Here is a 12,125-nt window from a genome sequence, read left to right on the forward strand (position 1 = left end):
GAAGAAAGAGAAAAAGGAAGGAAGAGAGAGAAAGGAAGAGAGAGGAAGAAAGAGAGAGAGGGAGAGAAAGAAAGAAAGAGAGAGAGAGGGAGAGAAAGAAAGAGAGGAAGGAAGATAGGAAAGAAGGAAGGAAGGAAGGGAGGAAAGAAGGAAGGAAGGAAGGGGAAAAGGGTGGAAGGAAGGAAGGAAGGGAGGAAGAAAAACAGATTCAAAGAAACCCCAAGCCAACTCCAAGGCCACACACATCACACAGTTGACAAATTCTGCCAGAGAAGTTCACCAGAGCAGATCATAATGATGAGAGTTTGTGGCTTCTGTTAGGAATCTGACACCTAACTCTTATAACTCCACTAAAAAAAAGTAGAAATATATGACGTAAGTTGTATAGGAGGGATGTGTTAGTCTGAATAAATTACCAGTTTTCCTTGGAATCTGAGCTAAAAGTAAGGCTTAATGGTATTATTAATAAAAAGACTTTCTTGAGAAAGAAAAGTACCATACCATATGATATCATATGATACGTGGAATCTGAAAAAAAGACGAACTTATTTACAAAACAGAAACGGACTCACAAACATAGAAAACAAACTTATGGTTACCAGGGGAGGAAGGTGATGAGAAGGGACAAATTAGGAGTTTGAGATTTGCAGATACTAACTAATATATATAAAATAGATAAACAAGAAGTTTATACTGTATAGCAGAGGGAATTATATTCAATATCTTGTAGAAACTTATGGTGAAAAAGAATATGAAAATGAATATATCTATGTTCACACATGACTAAAGCATTATGCTGTACATCAGAAATTGACACAAAATTGTAAACTGACTATACATCTATAAAATATATATACACCAAAAACATGAGACTTTCTTATATTTCCTAGACTCTGAGTCTGGTGTCCTTCCCACCAAGTCACAGTAGAACAACTGGAAGACACTCATGACCTCCGTGACTTCTTCAAGGACTCTGGGACATTTCAGTCTGTCCCAGGAACCTCAAATCCTGCAACTCTCCCCCACTTCCTGCAACTCTCCCCCACCTCCCTGTCCTCACAATCTGTATTCTTTCTGCACTTGGATACAACCAAGATTACTGCAATAGAAATCATACAATAGGAGAGAATAATTATGTTCAACTTGGAATATAGTAAAGTCAGCAGAGCAAGGAAGTTGGTGGATTGAAAATTGCTACAAGGGGTCTTCAAGGGTAGTTGGGATTCTTGTTTAACTGGCCTAACAGGATTCTTGCTAAACAAAGGCAAAGCAAGGACTTAGACATTAATGGTGGAAGATAAAAAACTTGATCAGATCAAGGATTGGGGGATGACTCAGCAGGATTCTTTTGCTAAGACTAACTTAGGGCCTAAGGACAAGACTTAGTAGAAAAGAGGGCTCAGAGAAGCCTGCCTAAAGTTTGGTCAAGAAGAATCTTTGTCAGGACTTGTGGAGCTGGGGGCCTCCATCAGGGCTCTTTTGTCCTTCCAATACAAACTGAACTCCTAGGCCCACTCTGGTCCATCACAAAGGATGGACTCTATTTCATTAAGATAGATTTCAGCTTTGAAATTAGTAACAAGAGAAGCTGAGACCTGAATCTACAAGAAATGTGAACTAAAGAATCAAGTACCCAGAATTCTAGGCAAGTTGAAATTCACCCAACACCCTTTTCTCCCAGGGAAAGCCATCAACATGAAGAAAATCTAAATCCCTAATGGAAATAAATATCTAAAGATAAACTATATGGAATCTTGAGACCCAGACTTGGGGCAACAAGGAGGAAGGAGTGTCATTGGTCTGGCTCTCCACTAGTTCTTATAATGCAGCATACCAGAAATGGAAAAGCAAAAGACAGCAATGGAACCAGAGGATACAGCACCTAGCATGATGCTTGGCACAAGGAAATTGCTTAATTAGTATTTACTGAATAAATAAACTCAAAAGTCCCTTTCTAGCTCTCAAATGCTACTCTATTAAGATGAAGGAGCTGACACATGCCATAACACGGGTGAATCTTGAAAACATTATGCTAAGTGAAATAAGCCAGTCATAAAAGGACAAATACTGAATGATTCCATTTACACGAGATACTTAGAATAGGCAAATTCATAGAGACAAAAGTAGAACAAAGATTACCAGGGGCTGGAGAGAGGGAGAACAGGGAGTTATTGCTTAATGGGTACAGAGTTCAGTTTGGATGATGGAAAATTTCTGGAGATGGATACTGGAAATGATTGCACAACACTGTGAATGTACACTCAAAATGGTTAAAATGTAAACTTCATGATATGTGTATTTTACCACGATTTTTTTTTTATTTTTAAAGGATGTTGGGAGCATTTTGCTCAGAATGGGATTTAAGAAAAAGAAAAAGATAAAGGGGTACATCTCAGTGATCTACTGTGTTTTAGGGCAACATAAATCAAAGAAATAATGCTCCTAGATTAGGATTAGAAAAAGGAATGAGGCCAACCCAACTTTGCTTCAAACCAAAGAGCTTTTAATGTTATTTATTTTCCAGATCCCTAGTAAGGATGGTCTTGAATATGCTCCATGATTGTCTTCAAGCCAAGCCAGGTCCCTTTTGCTGTGGGCAAGGTCTGACTGGCCAGCAGGAGGAAGCCATATAGACCTGTATTTCTCAGTGCAAAGACAAACGAGTATTTGATGCCAGAGTCATTGAACCAGTCGATGCTTCCTCCACTGCCTTGGTCTGAAGGGCAAATGAAGATAAAATCCGGTTATGCTATTCCTACTGGCCTCTCATAGCTATGTAACCTCTATTAAGTTCCACCATTATCTAAAATAAGTCAGGCCCCTATCTGCATGGACCTGAGCACAGGAATAGCTTGGTAGAGGGCCGTGCTTATGAAAAACTACAAGATTAATTTGAAAAGCAAAAGGTGTTATTCAAATAGAGACTATACTTAGCCTTCCCTTGGTGTTCTTAGGAGCCTCTGGCTTCACCCACCCATTTGGAATCCTGTCTGCTCTCCTAATTGGCATCTTCTACACCTTAGGGAGGCCACACCACTTCCTTCTTTAGTTGAGTGCTAGGCATAGACACCGTTTTCTCTAGTGGGAGAGGATGGATTACAAATAGAAGAGAGTTTGTCCCTACTCTCAGGGGACTTTTAACATAAGCGTGGAGCAGGCTTTGTTCTTATATTGAATAACATGCCCAGCACCTATACATAATGGATTAAACAGAGTAATGTGCACCTGTGTAATGAATGTGTGGCCACTGACATGACAGATGATAAAAGAAGGTAGTATTAGCCTAAAGGACTTGTGGCAATCATGACTCAGAAGAGCTGAGCAATGGACCATCTCTGAGGCCGCTCCCAGGGAGGGCAGGTAGAGGCCAAATGGACGAGGTGGATGGGGCAGAGATGGAGGAAGTCACCTAGTCCCAAATAATGGAGCTGAGCAAAGGGGAAGACAGGCAGGTTGTACCAGGGAAAAGTAGGACTAATGGTTAATACTGGGAATTAACAATAAGAATTCTTGTGTCTGTGTCTTTGCTTTCACCCACAGGAGCACTGGTAGCACCTGGTAAACCAAATGGTTGATGACTTGAACTGAATCTTCCTGGGTACCAAAATTACTAACCTATACCTCTGGTGCGGCTACACGACACAGAGGATCCCACTAAGAGGTCGACAGTGAACCAAATACTGGCTTCAGATTGAATCCTGACTCTGCAAATCATTAGTGTCCTAAGGCAGTCACTTACCTGAGTCCCAGATGCTTCTTCCATCAAACAGGGATAATAATATTACTTATTTCACAGGGCAGTGAGAATTAGATGGGATAATATAATGCTTATGATTCTGCCCCTTGTTGAGTGCTTCTGCTAAATATGTTAGACATTATGCTAAAATTGGATCATTTAATCCCCACCTGGGTCACGAGATAGATTCCAGTATTATTCTTATTTTACAGATGAGGAAACTGAGAGACTAAGTGAAGGAGCTAGACATTACTCTAATGTCTGTAGAGTAAGCATTCAGTAAATGTCGGTTATGATTATAATCATCATTATGAATAAATGACTGAAAAAGTTGGGCCACATTAAGGATCAGAGGTATCTGGAGGAGAGTAGCTCACCAGGAATCTAATGAGAAACATTTATATAGTGCCTTAGAGTTAGAAAAACTCTTTTACTCTATATTCTATCTTTAGAGCCTCTCAACAATCCATTTCACAAGTGAAGAAACCAAGGGAAGATGAGTAACCTACCCAAGGTTACTTGGTTCCAAAGTGACAGAGCTGTAACTCAAACCCAGACTTCTCACCCAAGGTCTGTGTTTTTCCCCCCACACCTCTCTGAGAAAGAACTCACATAACAATTTTTCTTGGACCAAACACCTGCTGTGGTGCAGCTCCTCATAGCCCTTACTAAATAAGAAACTTCCCAGAAATGTCTCATCCACCACAGAAGTTCAGTCACCTCTTGAGGAGTGAAGCAAATATTTAGCCCAGAGCTGCATACCAATCCAGGGCAGGAAGCAAAACGTCCTTGTTCTTTGCAGTGCTTGTCTAAGCTGGAATGAGGCCAGGATTAAGGATAACTGATCAGCTGTGGACAGAAATGCAGCCACGACCTGCCTGGCCATTAAAGGGCAGGTTACAAAAGATCAGACAGCAAACCCTATACTTAACCTGACATTTGCTTAATAGAACTATCTTGAACATCTATGACTTTACCAAGAAAAACATACTAAATGTCAGCCTTTTGAGGTCTACTTTACTTGTGAATACCTCAGACAAGAGAAGTGGAGAACTAGATTTCTTGTAATAAAATGGCTGAGTGTGGGTCTCAAGGGCAAGTGATATCATTCTGCTGACATTCTGAACTCTAGCCTCCATTCATAGGTGGCCAACCAGAGAAAACATGTATTTCCCAGCCTCAAGTGACTATCATGGCCTTCCTCCCCACTGCCATCACTCAGAGGGCCCTTCTCCTGGAGGTCCTCCCACCAAAAGGGAAGACAATCTCACTTGGAACACAGTTTAAAAGGTATGGACAATTGTAAGCAGATCTTCCCAGAAAATAGCCTAAAAATTTTGTAGCAAGAGCTCCAAAGCTGTTCACTACCTTTGACTTGAGAATCATCTAAAAGAAAAAGGAGACTATATCAATGTGTTCATAGTAGCACTATTTAGCAAAAAGTCAAAATAATCCAAAGGCCCTGTAACTGGGATATAGCCATATCATGGAATAACAAATACCTAGAGTGGAAATACATAAAACTATACAGGAAATGATGTTAAACGAAAAAGGCTGGACACAAAATAGAACACAGACATTGACAACAACTAGATAAATACATTGCTGTAAATATATTGCTGTTTAATGAAGTTGAAACTGACAATAAAGTGTGATTATTACTAGATTGTTTTTTCTATGAAGTTTTCAAATCCATCGTAATAGCAAGAAAGAGAGAGAGAGTGAAAACCATAACCTCAAAGAAAAAGAAACTTTCATGGTCTGAAATATTACCAAATCAGTAGTTTTGGGGTTTCCATTAGGTGTTTTAGATGTGGTGAGTAAACGATTACTCCTCTGCTCTCCAAGACTCCTATTAAGAAAATCATGACTAACAAGTGTGCATTCTGTTAGATTCCCACCACCACCCTTCTAAAGATAGTGCTATGTTGGTGCCCCCAGCATGTCTGCAGACTCTCTTCTCTTGATCAAGCCTGATCTGGCCACCTCTGTTTGTTCCGTTCTTGCCCCTCCTCCCCCCTTTCTAGAACGGCACTGCCTCAGTCATTTCTCTCTCCTGTATCTTCCACCTCTCTACCTCTATTGGTCCTTTTCCCACAGCCAATAAACAAATCTCTCAGCTCAAAAACAAAACTCTCCATTCCTCCTTCTCCTTCCTTTCTCATCCAAGCTCCTCACCCGGCCTCCCTTCTCCCTCATCCCTTGTACTCTTCCAGTTACCCTCACCACTCTTCTGAAACTGCTCTGGTTAAGGTCACCATAAGCTAGGGATGAAAATCCGATGGTAAATGTTTTGTCCTTGTCATATCTGACCTTTTGTGGCCTTTTGGTCATTGTTAACCACTGCCTCCTTTCCAACAATTGCTGCTTTCCAGGTTTCTAAAATCCAAGGTTCTCGGCCTCTCTGCCTAGCCGTGTTGTGTGTCTTTCCTCACTGCTAACCCCTTCTGCTGTCTAACAGCTCCCCTTCTCCACCCAGGGCTCTTCCCGCTCTAAACGATCTCCTTACTCACCTGTTTCAACCATCCTCTGTATGTCAACTACTCTTAAATCTCAATCTCAATCTCTCTCTCTCTCTCTCTCTCTCTCTCTCTCTTTGCAGAATCCCAGGGCCATGTAGACCAAAGCCTGCAGGACATCTCCACTTGAAAACACCACAGTTATCTCAACTTCAATATGTCCAGAGCTGAAGTCATTTTCTTTTCAAGCCCACCCCTCTGTCACCTTCCTGGATGCCTCCCTCAGTTAATGGCACCATTCAGGGACCATCGATGAGAAACTCCTCCCTCCTAATAAATGACAAAAAGCCTCCTAAATATCTCCCTTCCATCCTCACTGGCACTGCTGTAGTATGGGCCATCACCTCTCCTCTGAACTCTCCCTACACTTCCTGTGGAATGTTCCTACTTCTAGTCCATCCTCATCCCATCCTCCACACTGCTGCTAATGTGTTTTATCTAAAACATGATGCCTCGGTGCACTCACTGACCTGCTGAGAACTCTCCAACAGCTTCCAGAATCCTTTCAGTTAAAACCTAAATTCTTTAATACGGCACACAAAAATGTGAACTCCCTCCACTCCCCTTCTTAACACTTTTCATTCCTCCTTGTAGTTCACAGAGCCCCTCATGCAGTTTCACATGTCTGTGCTTTTGCATGTGCTGTTAACGAGTCAGAATCCTCCATTCCTCTTCCCTTTCTCTAGCCTTCAAAATCCTGCCTTCAAAATTCTGCCCTCTTCCTGGATGAAATCAAATCCCCCCAACTTTCTATAACTTTTGTACCATGAGCCTATTATTGCACATATCATACTAAAGTTTGTTTGTCTTCCCATTCATCTTCCATATTAAACAGTGGGCTCTCGATGGGTTCATTATGTCTTGGCATAATGATTAGCACATAGTATATGCTCAATAAAAGTGTGCTGAACACAGTGGGTGCCTATAAGAGGCATTTGTTTCCAAAGGATCCATGGGCATGGGAGCATCAGGGAACTGAGCATTCAAGTGTGGGGTCCTGAGTTTCTGGCTTTGTCCATAAGGAAGTAGGGGGATTCCTTTGGGGGACTAAGAATATTTAGGAAGGTGCATTAGGATTTCTCATAGCATTGCAACTGTTTCTTGTTTTTATACTGATTCACTCTGGGAGACAAGAGCCTCAGAAAGTCTGACTGCAGGCTCCCCAGCTTTATTCCTGCCACTGCCATTATTCCTAACTTGTCCTCCTCTTTGTCTCCCCAAACTCTTCCTGGGCAGGTGGCTGCAACACAGTCTATCCACTGAAATCTCTGGATCCTCTTAAAGAGTCACACCCATTCTGTCCCTACACACAGTCCATGGGTCCACTTAGGGTGTGAGCCCCTCTTAGCCAAGAAACTGGGTAATTAATAAAAGTGGTGACTTAGGAACAAGACTTAATAAAGGCCCATTTTCAGGCAAAGAGATTCTACATAATGAGAGTGAGCTGTAAGGATCAAAATAAGCAGAGTAGAGAGCAGATAACTCAAAATATGTAAGGAAGTTCTTTGTTGTAGGTATCACATTGGAAGTATCTCATGGAAGAGATCTAGCCTTACTGAGGAAAATTGGGTAAAGCTGGGTTCCATGCATTGCTACGGCCTATCCATTTTACATCTTGGCATTTAAAGGCTTTGACCCAAAATCACATGGTGCCTGCTATCTTACTGGGTCATTTGTGACAACACACTAGATACTTACAGATGACTAAACAGACAGGTCCCATTTTGTACATGGTGCCGTGCAGGCTTGTCAGAGATTGGGCATTCTCTTGGGCCACTTCATTCTTTACTGAGAGAAACAATGAAAGGTGGGTAGATAATGCTTGTCTCTCGGAAGAACAGAAGCCCAAAGGCAGAATGTAGAATGGGACAGTCTAATGAACTGGACTCTCTGGTTAATTAAGTAAAAGCCCTTTTAGTTTCAATCATTTTCACTGAAAAGTAAGCACAAATTCACTTCTTCTGGCTCTGAAAATACAACATGAAGACCCTCATTGTTTATTTGATCATTCATGTGTTTGCAATAAATACACAAGGGTCATTACTTTGCCATCAGCTCTCCCTGTAGAAGGAAACTGGGTGAGAGTAAGGGGCTAAAGAGGATGTGTACTGACCCAAGGATGTACCCAGGAAGTTGTTGGGGTTTTGGGGGATTTGTTTTTGTTTTTGATTTTGTTTTTGTTTTTTTACTGGATCCCTACATTGACTTACTTCCCTATGACTGTCTCTTTTTCCAAGCAGTAGAGCTCAGGAAAATATTTTCCATTATTTGAAGGTTCCAATTTTGACTGACTGAGGCTTTACTGTCCTTGCTAGGGATAAATGTAAGGTCTTGAACTTGGGTCCAGGAAAACAACTGTACAATTACCAGATGGGGGAAAACTGGCTCAGCAGAATCCTCAGAGAGCCTGGGGGTTTCGCTTGTCAATAAGCCCAGCATGAGTCAACAGCACAACACCAGTGCCAAAAACTAATGTGACCCTCAACTGTACAAGCAGAAGTCCACAGTCGGGATGAGGACAGTTATGGTCACGCTCTGCTCTGTGCTTGTTAACCCACAACACAAGTTTTACATTCACTTCTGGGTGCTGCCCTTAAAGAACACAGAAAAACCAAAGCATGTTTGGAAAACAGCAACCAGAATGAGGGAAGTTGGGAGCATATTCTGAGTGCTTAAAGGGATGAAGGTATTTACCAGGAATAAGGAAAAATCTAGGAGAAGTAGGTTACTAATCTTCAAGTAATTAATAAATTTGCCTCTCAGAGGGAAATAAACTTGCTCTCTGTAGCAAGACAATAAACCAGGGCTGGTAAATAAGGAGAAGGTTTGGGCTCTCTATAAAAAAGAACTCAAACAATCAAATCTGCCCCAAAATGGAATGGGCTCCCTTGGAGGTAGAGAGCTATCCAATCATAGGCTGGATGACTATCTGGCAGAGATTTAAGCACCAGGTTTGGATAATTTAAGGATATCCAAATCTACTAAAACTACTTTTGACATTCAGCCCTGATATTCTTTTTCCCCTAATTCAACTCTGAGTGATAATATTCACCATCAAAACACTGAAAACTGCCTTATGGGAGCTAAAATCCAACTAATGAGATGAAAGATACACCTGAATTGGAATAATCTATTCCATTTCTGCTAGCTGCTGACAACAATCTGCTTGAGAGTAAACTGACCAAAAGGTTCTACCTCAGGGCTTATCTCTAACATATGGGTTTCAAAACCAAGCCTCAAAGCCAAATTGGAAATATTTGCACATTCTCCTCAGCTGGGGATTGCTCTTGCTCAATTGTAAGCAGTCTCCTGAGATGTCACCATCTGATTTAAGGCTGCCACCAGTTGACTCATTCCTGAAACAGAAGAGATGATGGAGGGTATCAAGTGATACCTTAGGGAAGTGAGTGTTTCATGCCCAACATATTCCAGTGCAGCATGATGATAGATCACAGAGCCAAAGACACCAGGAAGGTATGAGTCAAAGAGCTGGAAGGAAGCATTGCTTAGCATAGAGCAACTGACTACAGATCCAACAACCTCAAGTCCAAATCCAAGTGGTCATTTCCTAAGCAATGGAAAACACATCTTGAGAATTTATGGTCAAATGAGGTTCCTGCTTATCTAGATTAAGGCAACAATAATCTCATGAATTCTATTTCCCAAGGAAATTTAATTTAGTAACGTCCATGACCAGTCTTTCAAACCTTTGTCTGTGTCACAGTCTTCTCAGTGGCTGAATATATTATGTCTCACTTATCTTTGTAACCAGTCACTAGTACACCCCATCTCAACACCTACCTTTATAAAACTTACTTGTCCACACCATGGACATTGTGGCTGAGCTGAAATGAAGTTTCAGAAACTTTCCAACTCATCAAAGTTATGTGACTCGGCACATGCATACACCCAGGGGAACAGGAAGAGCTGGGAATAGCTGTGGAGAGTAATGATGGCCTTGACTTCTCCATGACTCTTGGTGAAGTCCTCTAAGGATTTCACTTCAACTTCAGAGTTGGCACTGGGTCTATGGTATGAATTAGAGCAAGAGTTGTTGTTAGCCCCAGGTCCTGACCAGATGCAGAAGCGGCCCAGTGAGAACAGTGAGCTTTAAGGAGACACTGTATGGAGGCAGTTACCATGTGTCACTCAATTCCTCCTCTGGAAATCAAATCAAGATCATCATTGTATTAGGTTGAGTTGCTACCTAAAGACATAGTCAGGAGACCTAACGGGAAGAGTGTGGACACATCTCTCTTCTTTGAAAACATGGTTCCACTATATGGCAGAAAGAGCTGTCAAATTAGATCATCTCCCCTCTGTGGGAGTTGTTGGAAGAAAAGCTAGATTTAATATTATAGATGGAATTCCTGCCTTGGGTGGGAGTTGAGCAAGCTCATTTTCTGGGATTTCTTCCAATTCTTAGAGCCCAAGAGTAGAAGATTCTATGTATCTGTACTTCTAAGTCACAAAGCCACAAATGCAAGGAAGCTCTGATATTCTTTCTGCAATGAGGAAGTCACAACAGGGCTATCTTTGGCCTTTATTTTCTCAGCAACTAGAGTTACTCATGAACACTAAAGTGGGCCCACTGTGCCTGGTCAGGGCTCCGAATGCTAGAGAAACTCCAAGGGGATGAGTAGAGGTTGGGATTCCCCAGGGTCTCTAAATGATATGAACAAAGTATATATACAATCTGTTGTATTATTTAATAAGAACACTATTCCAGGAAAAAATCTGAATTTGAATTGCTAAAAATTGTTCTATATTTTGAATCTGATGCTTTGATTTTTTTTCTTACACTAAAAAAAAAAACCTATTATAAAAACAATGAATGAAGTTGCCATTCATCCATATCCTGTCACAGTTCCCTAATGTCTCCTTTCTTGGCTCAGTGACTCATTAATTCATTTGTCTTACAAATATTTAGTGACTGCCTTCTATGTGCCAGACACTGTGCTAGGCGTTAGGACTACTATAGCGAAAAAGACAGTTTCTAGCCTCACTGTTATCATACCTAATGAGGAAAAACCAAATAAATTTCAATTCTGTGATTACAGAAACATGAGATTTTAACTGATGCCTGAAAGTATAAAGGAGCACTCCCCTCATCAGCCTTGTACTAGACCCTGAAAAATCAGAGCTGCAAGTCAACAAAGGCAGAGAAGCAAGTATTTTCTCTTTGAATTCATTTGAAAATCAATTTCTTAATCTTATTTGTACTTCATTCTAGTTTTCTTTCTCGAAGCATCCATAGATGATGTAATGCTTCTCCTCCAACTAGATCCCAACCCCCTCTAGTGGTTGGTTCAGGGCTTCCTGAGGCCGCCCGCCGCAGCGCAAAGTCTTGCTCTGGAAGCTCAGAAGCTGAGCCAAGATACAGCTTGTGGGAAAACCAAAATGTGAGACAAAAACTATTAAATGCCCCTCAGAGCTCAGTGACAGCACCGTGTGCCTGTGAAGGGAATTTAGAGTCTTTCAAATAGGTTCTTAAATGGCTTCAATCATGAATGGACTTAGCAGGCTGACAGCACTGCAGAGCCATGCAAATAGTTTGTTGGCCAGACAACATCTGACTGTCTTTGGGGGCAAGTCCCTGTGCCCACCTCCAAAACCTGTGTCCCAGTTCCAGTTAGGATCAACACCAACACAGAGGCTTCCAGATAACTTGGATCGGGTCTTCCGGTACATATGAGTCTTTAAAATACAACAGAAAGAGAATACATTAAAAAAAAAAAAAAAAAAGACGGCCATTCAGTCTGATGAGCAGGTTCCTTTAGAATTCTGTTCATTTCCCTCTCTGTCTCCCACGAAGGCCCCTTCAGAATTGCGCTGATTTCCCTTGCCCACAGAGGGACCAGCAGTCCTCA

The 12,125-nt window shown here is 41.5% G+C and overlaps 1 protein-coding gene across 1 annotated transcript in view; it reads right to left on the reverse strand.

The window, feature by feature from the left end:
• Positions 1-2,481: 2,481 nt before the first annotated feature.
• The window catches only part of LOC102535570 (carboxypeptidase A2), a 31,222-nt gene continuing 21,578 nt past the window's right edge, over positions 2,482-12,125 (reverse strand). The window contains 4 exon segments of the mRNA XM_072965348.1: positions 2,482-2,716; positions 7,954-8,043; positions 10,122-10,325; positions 11,862-11,952. Coding sequence (XP_072821449.1) covers positions 2,529-2,716; positions 7,954-8,043; positions 10,122-10,325; positions 11,862-11,952 — 573 coding nt within the window. The 3' untranslated portion in view covers positions 2,482-2,528.

Source organism: Vicugna pacos, chromosome 7 (assembly GCF_048564905.1).
Source record: "Vicugna pacos chromosome 7, VicPac4, whole genome shotgun sequence".
Lineage (NCBI taxonomy): Eukaryota > Metazoa > Chordata > Mammalia > Artiodactyla > Camelidae > Vicugna > Vicugna pacos.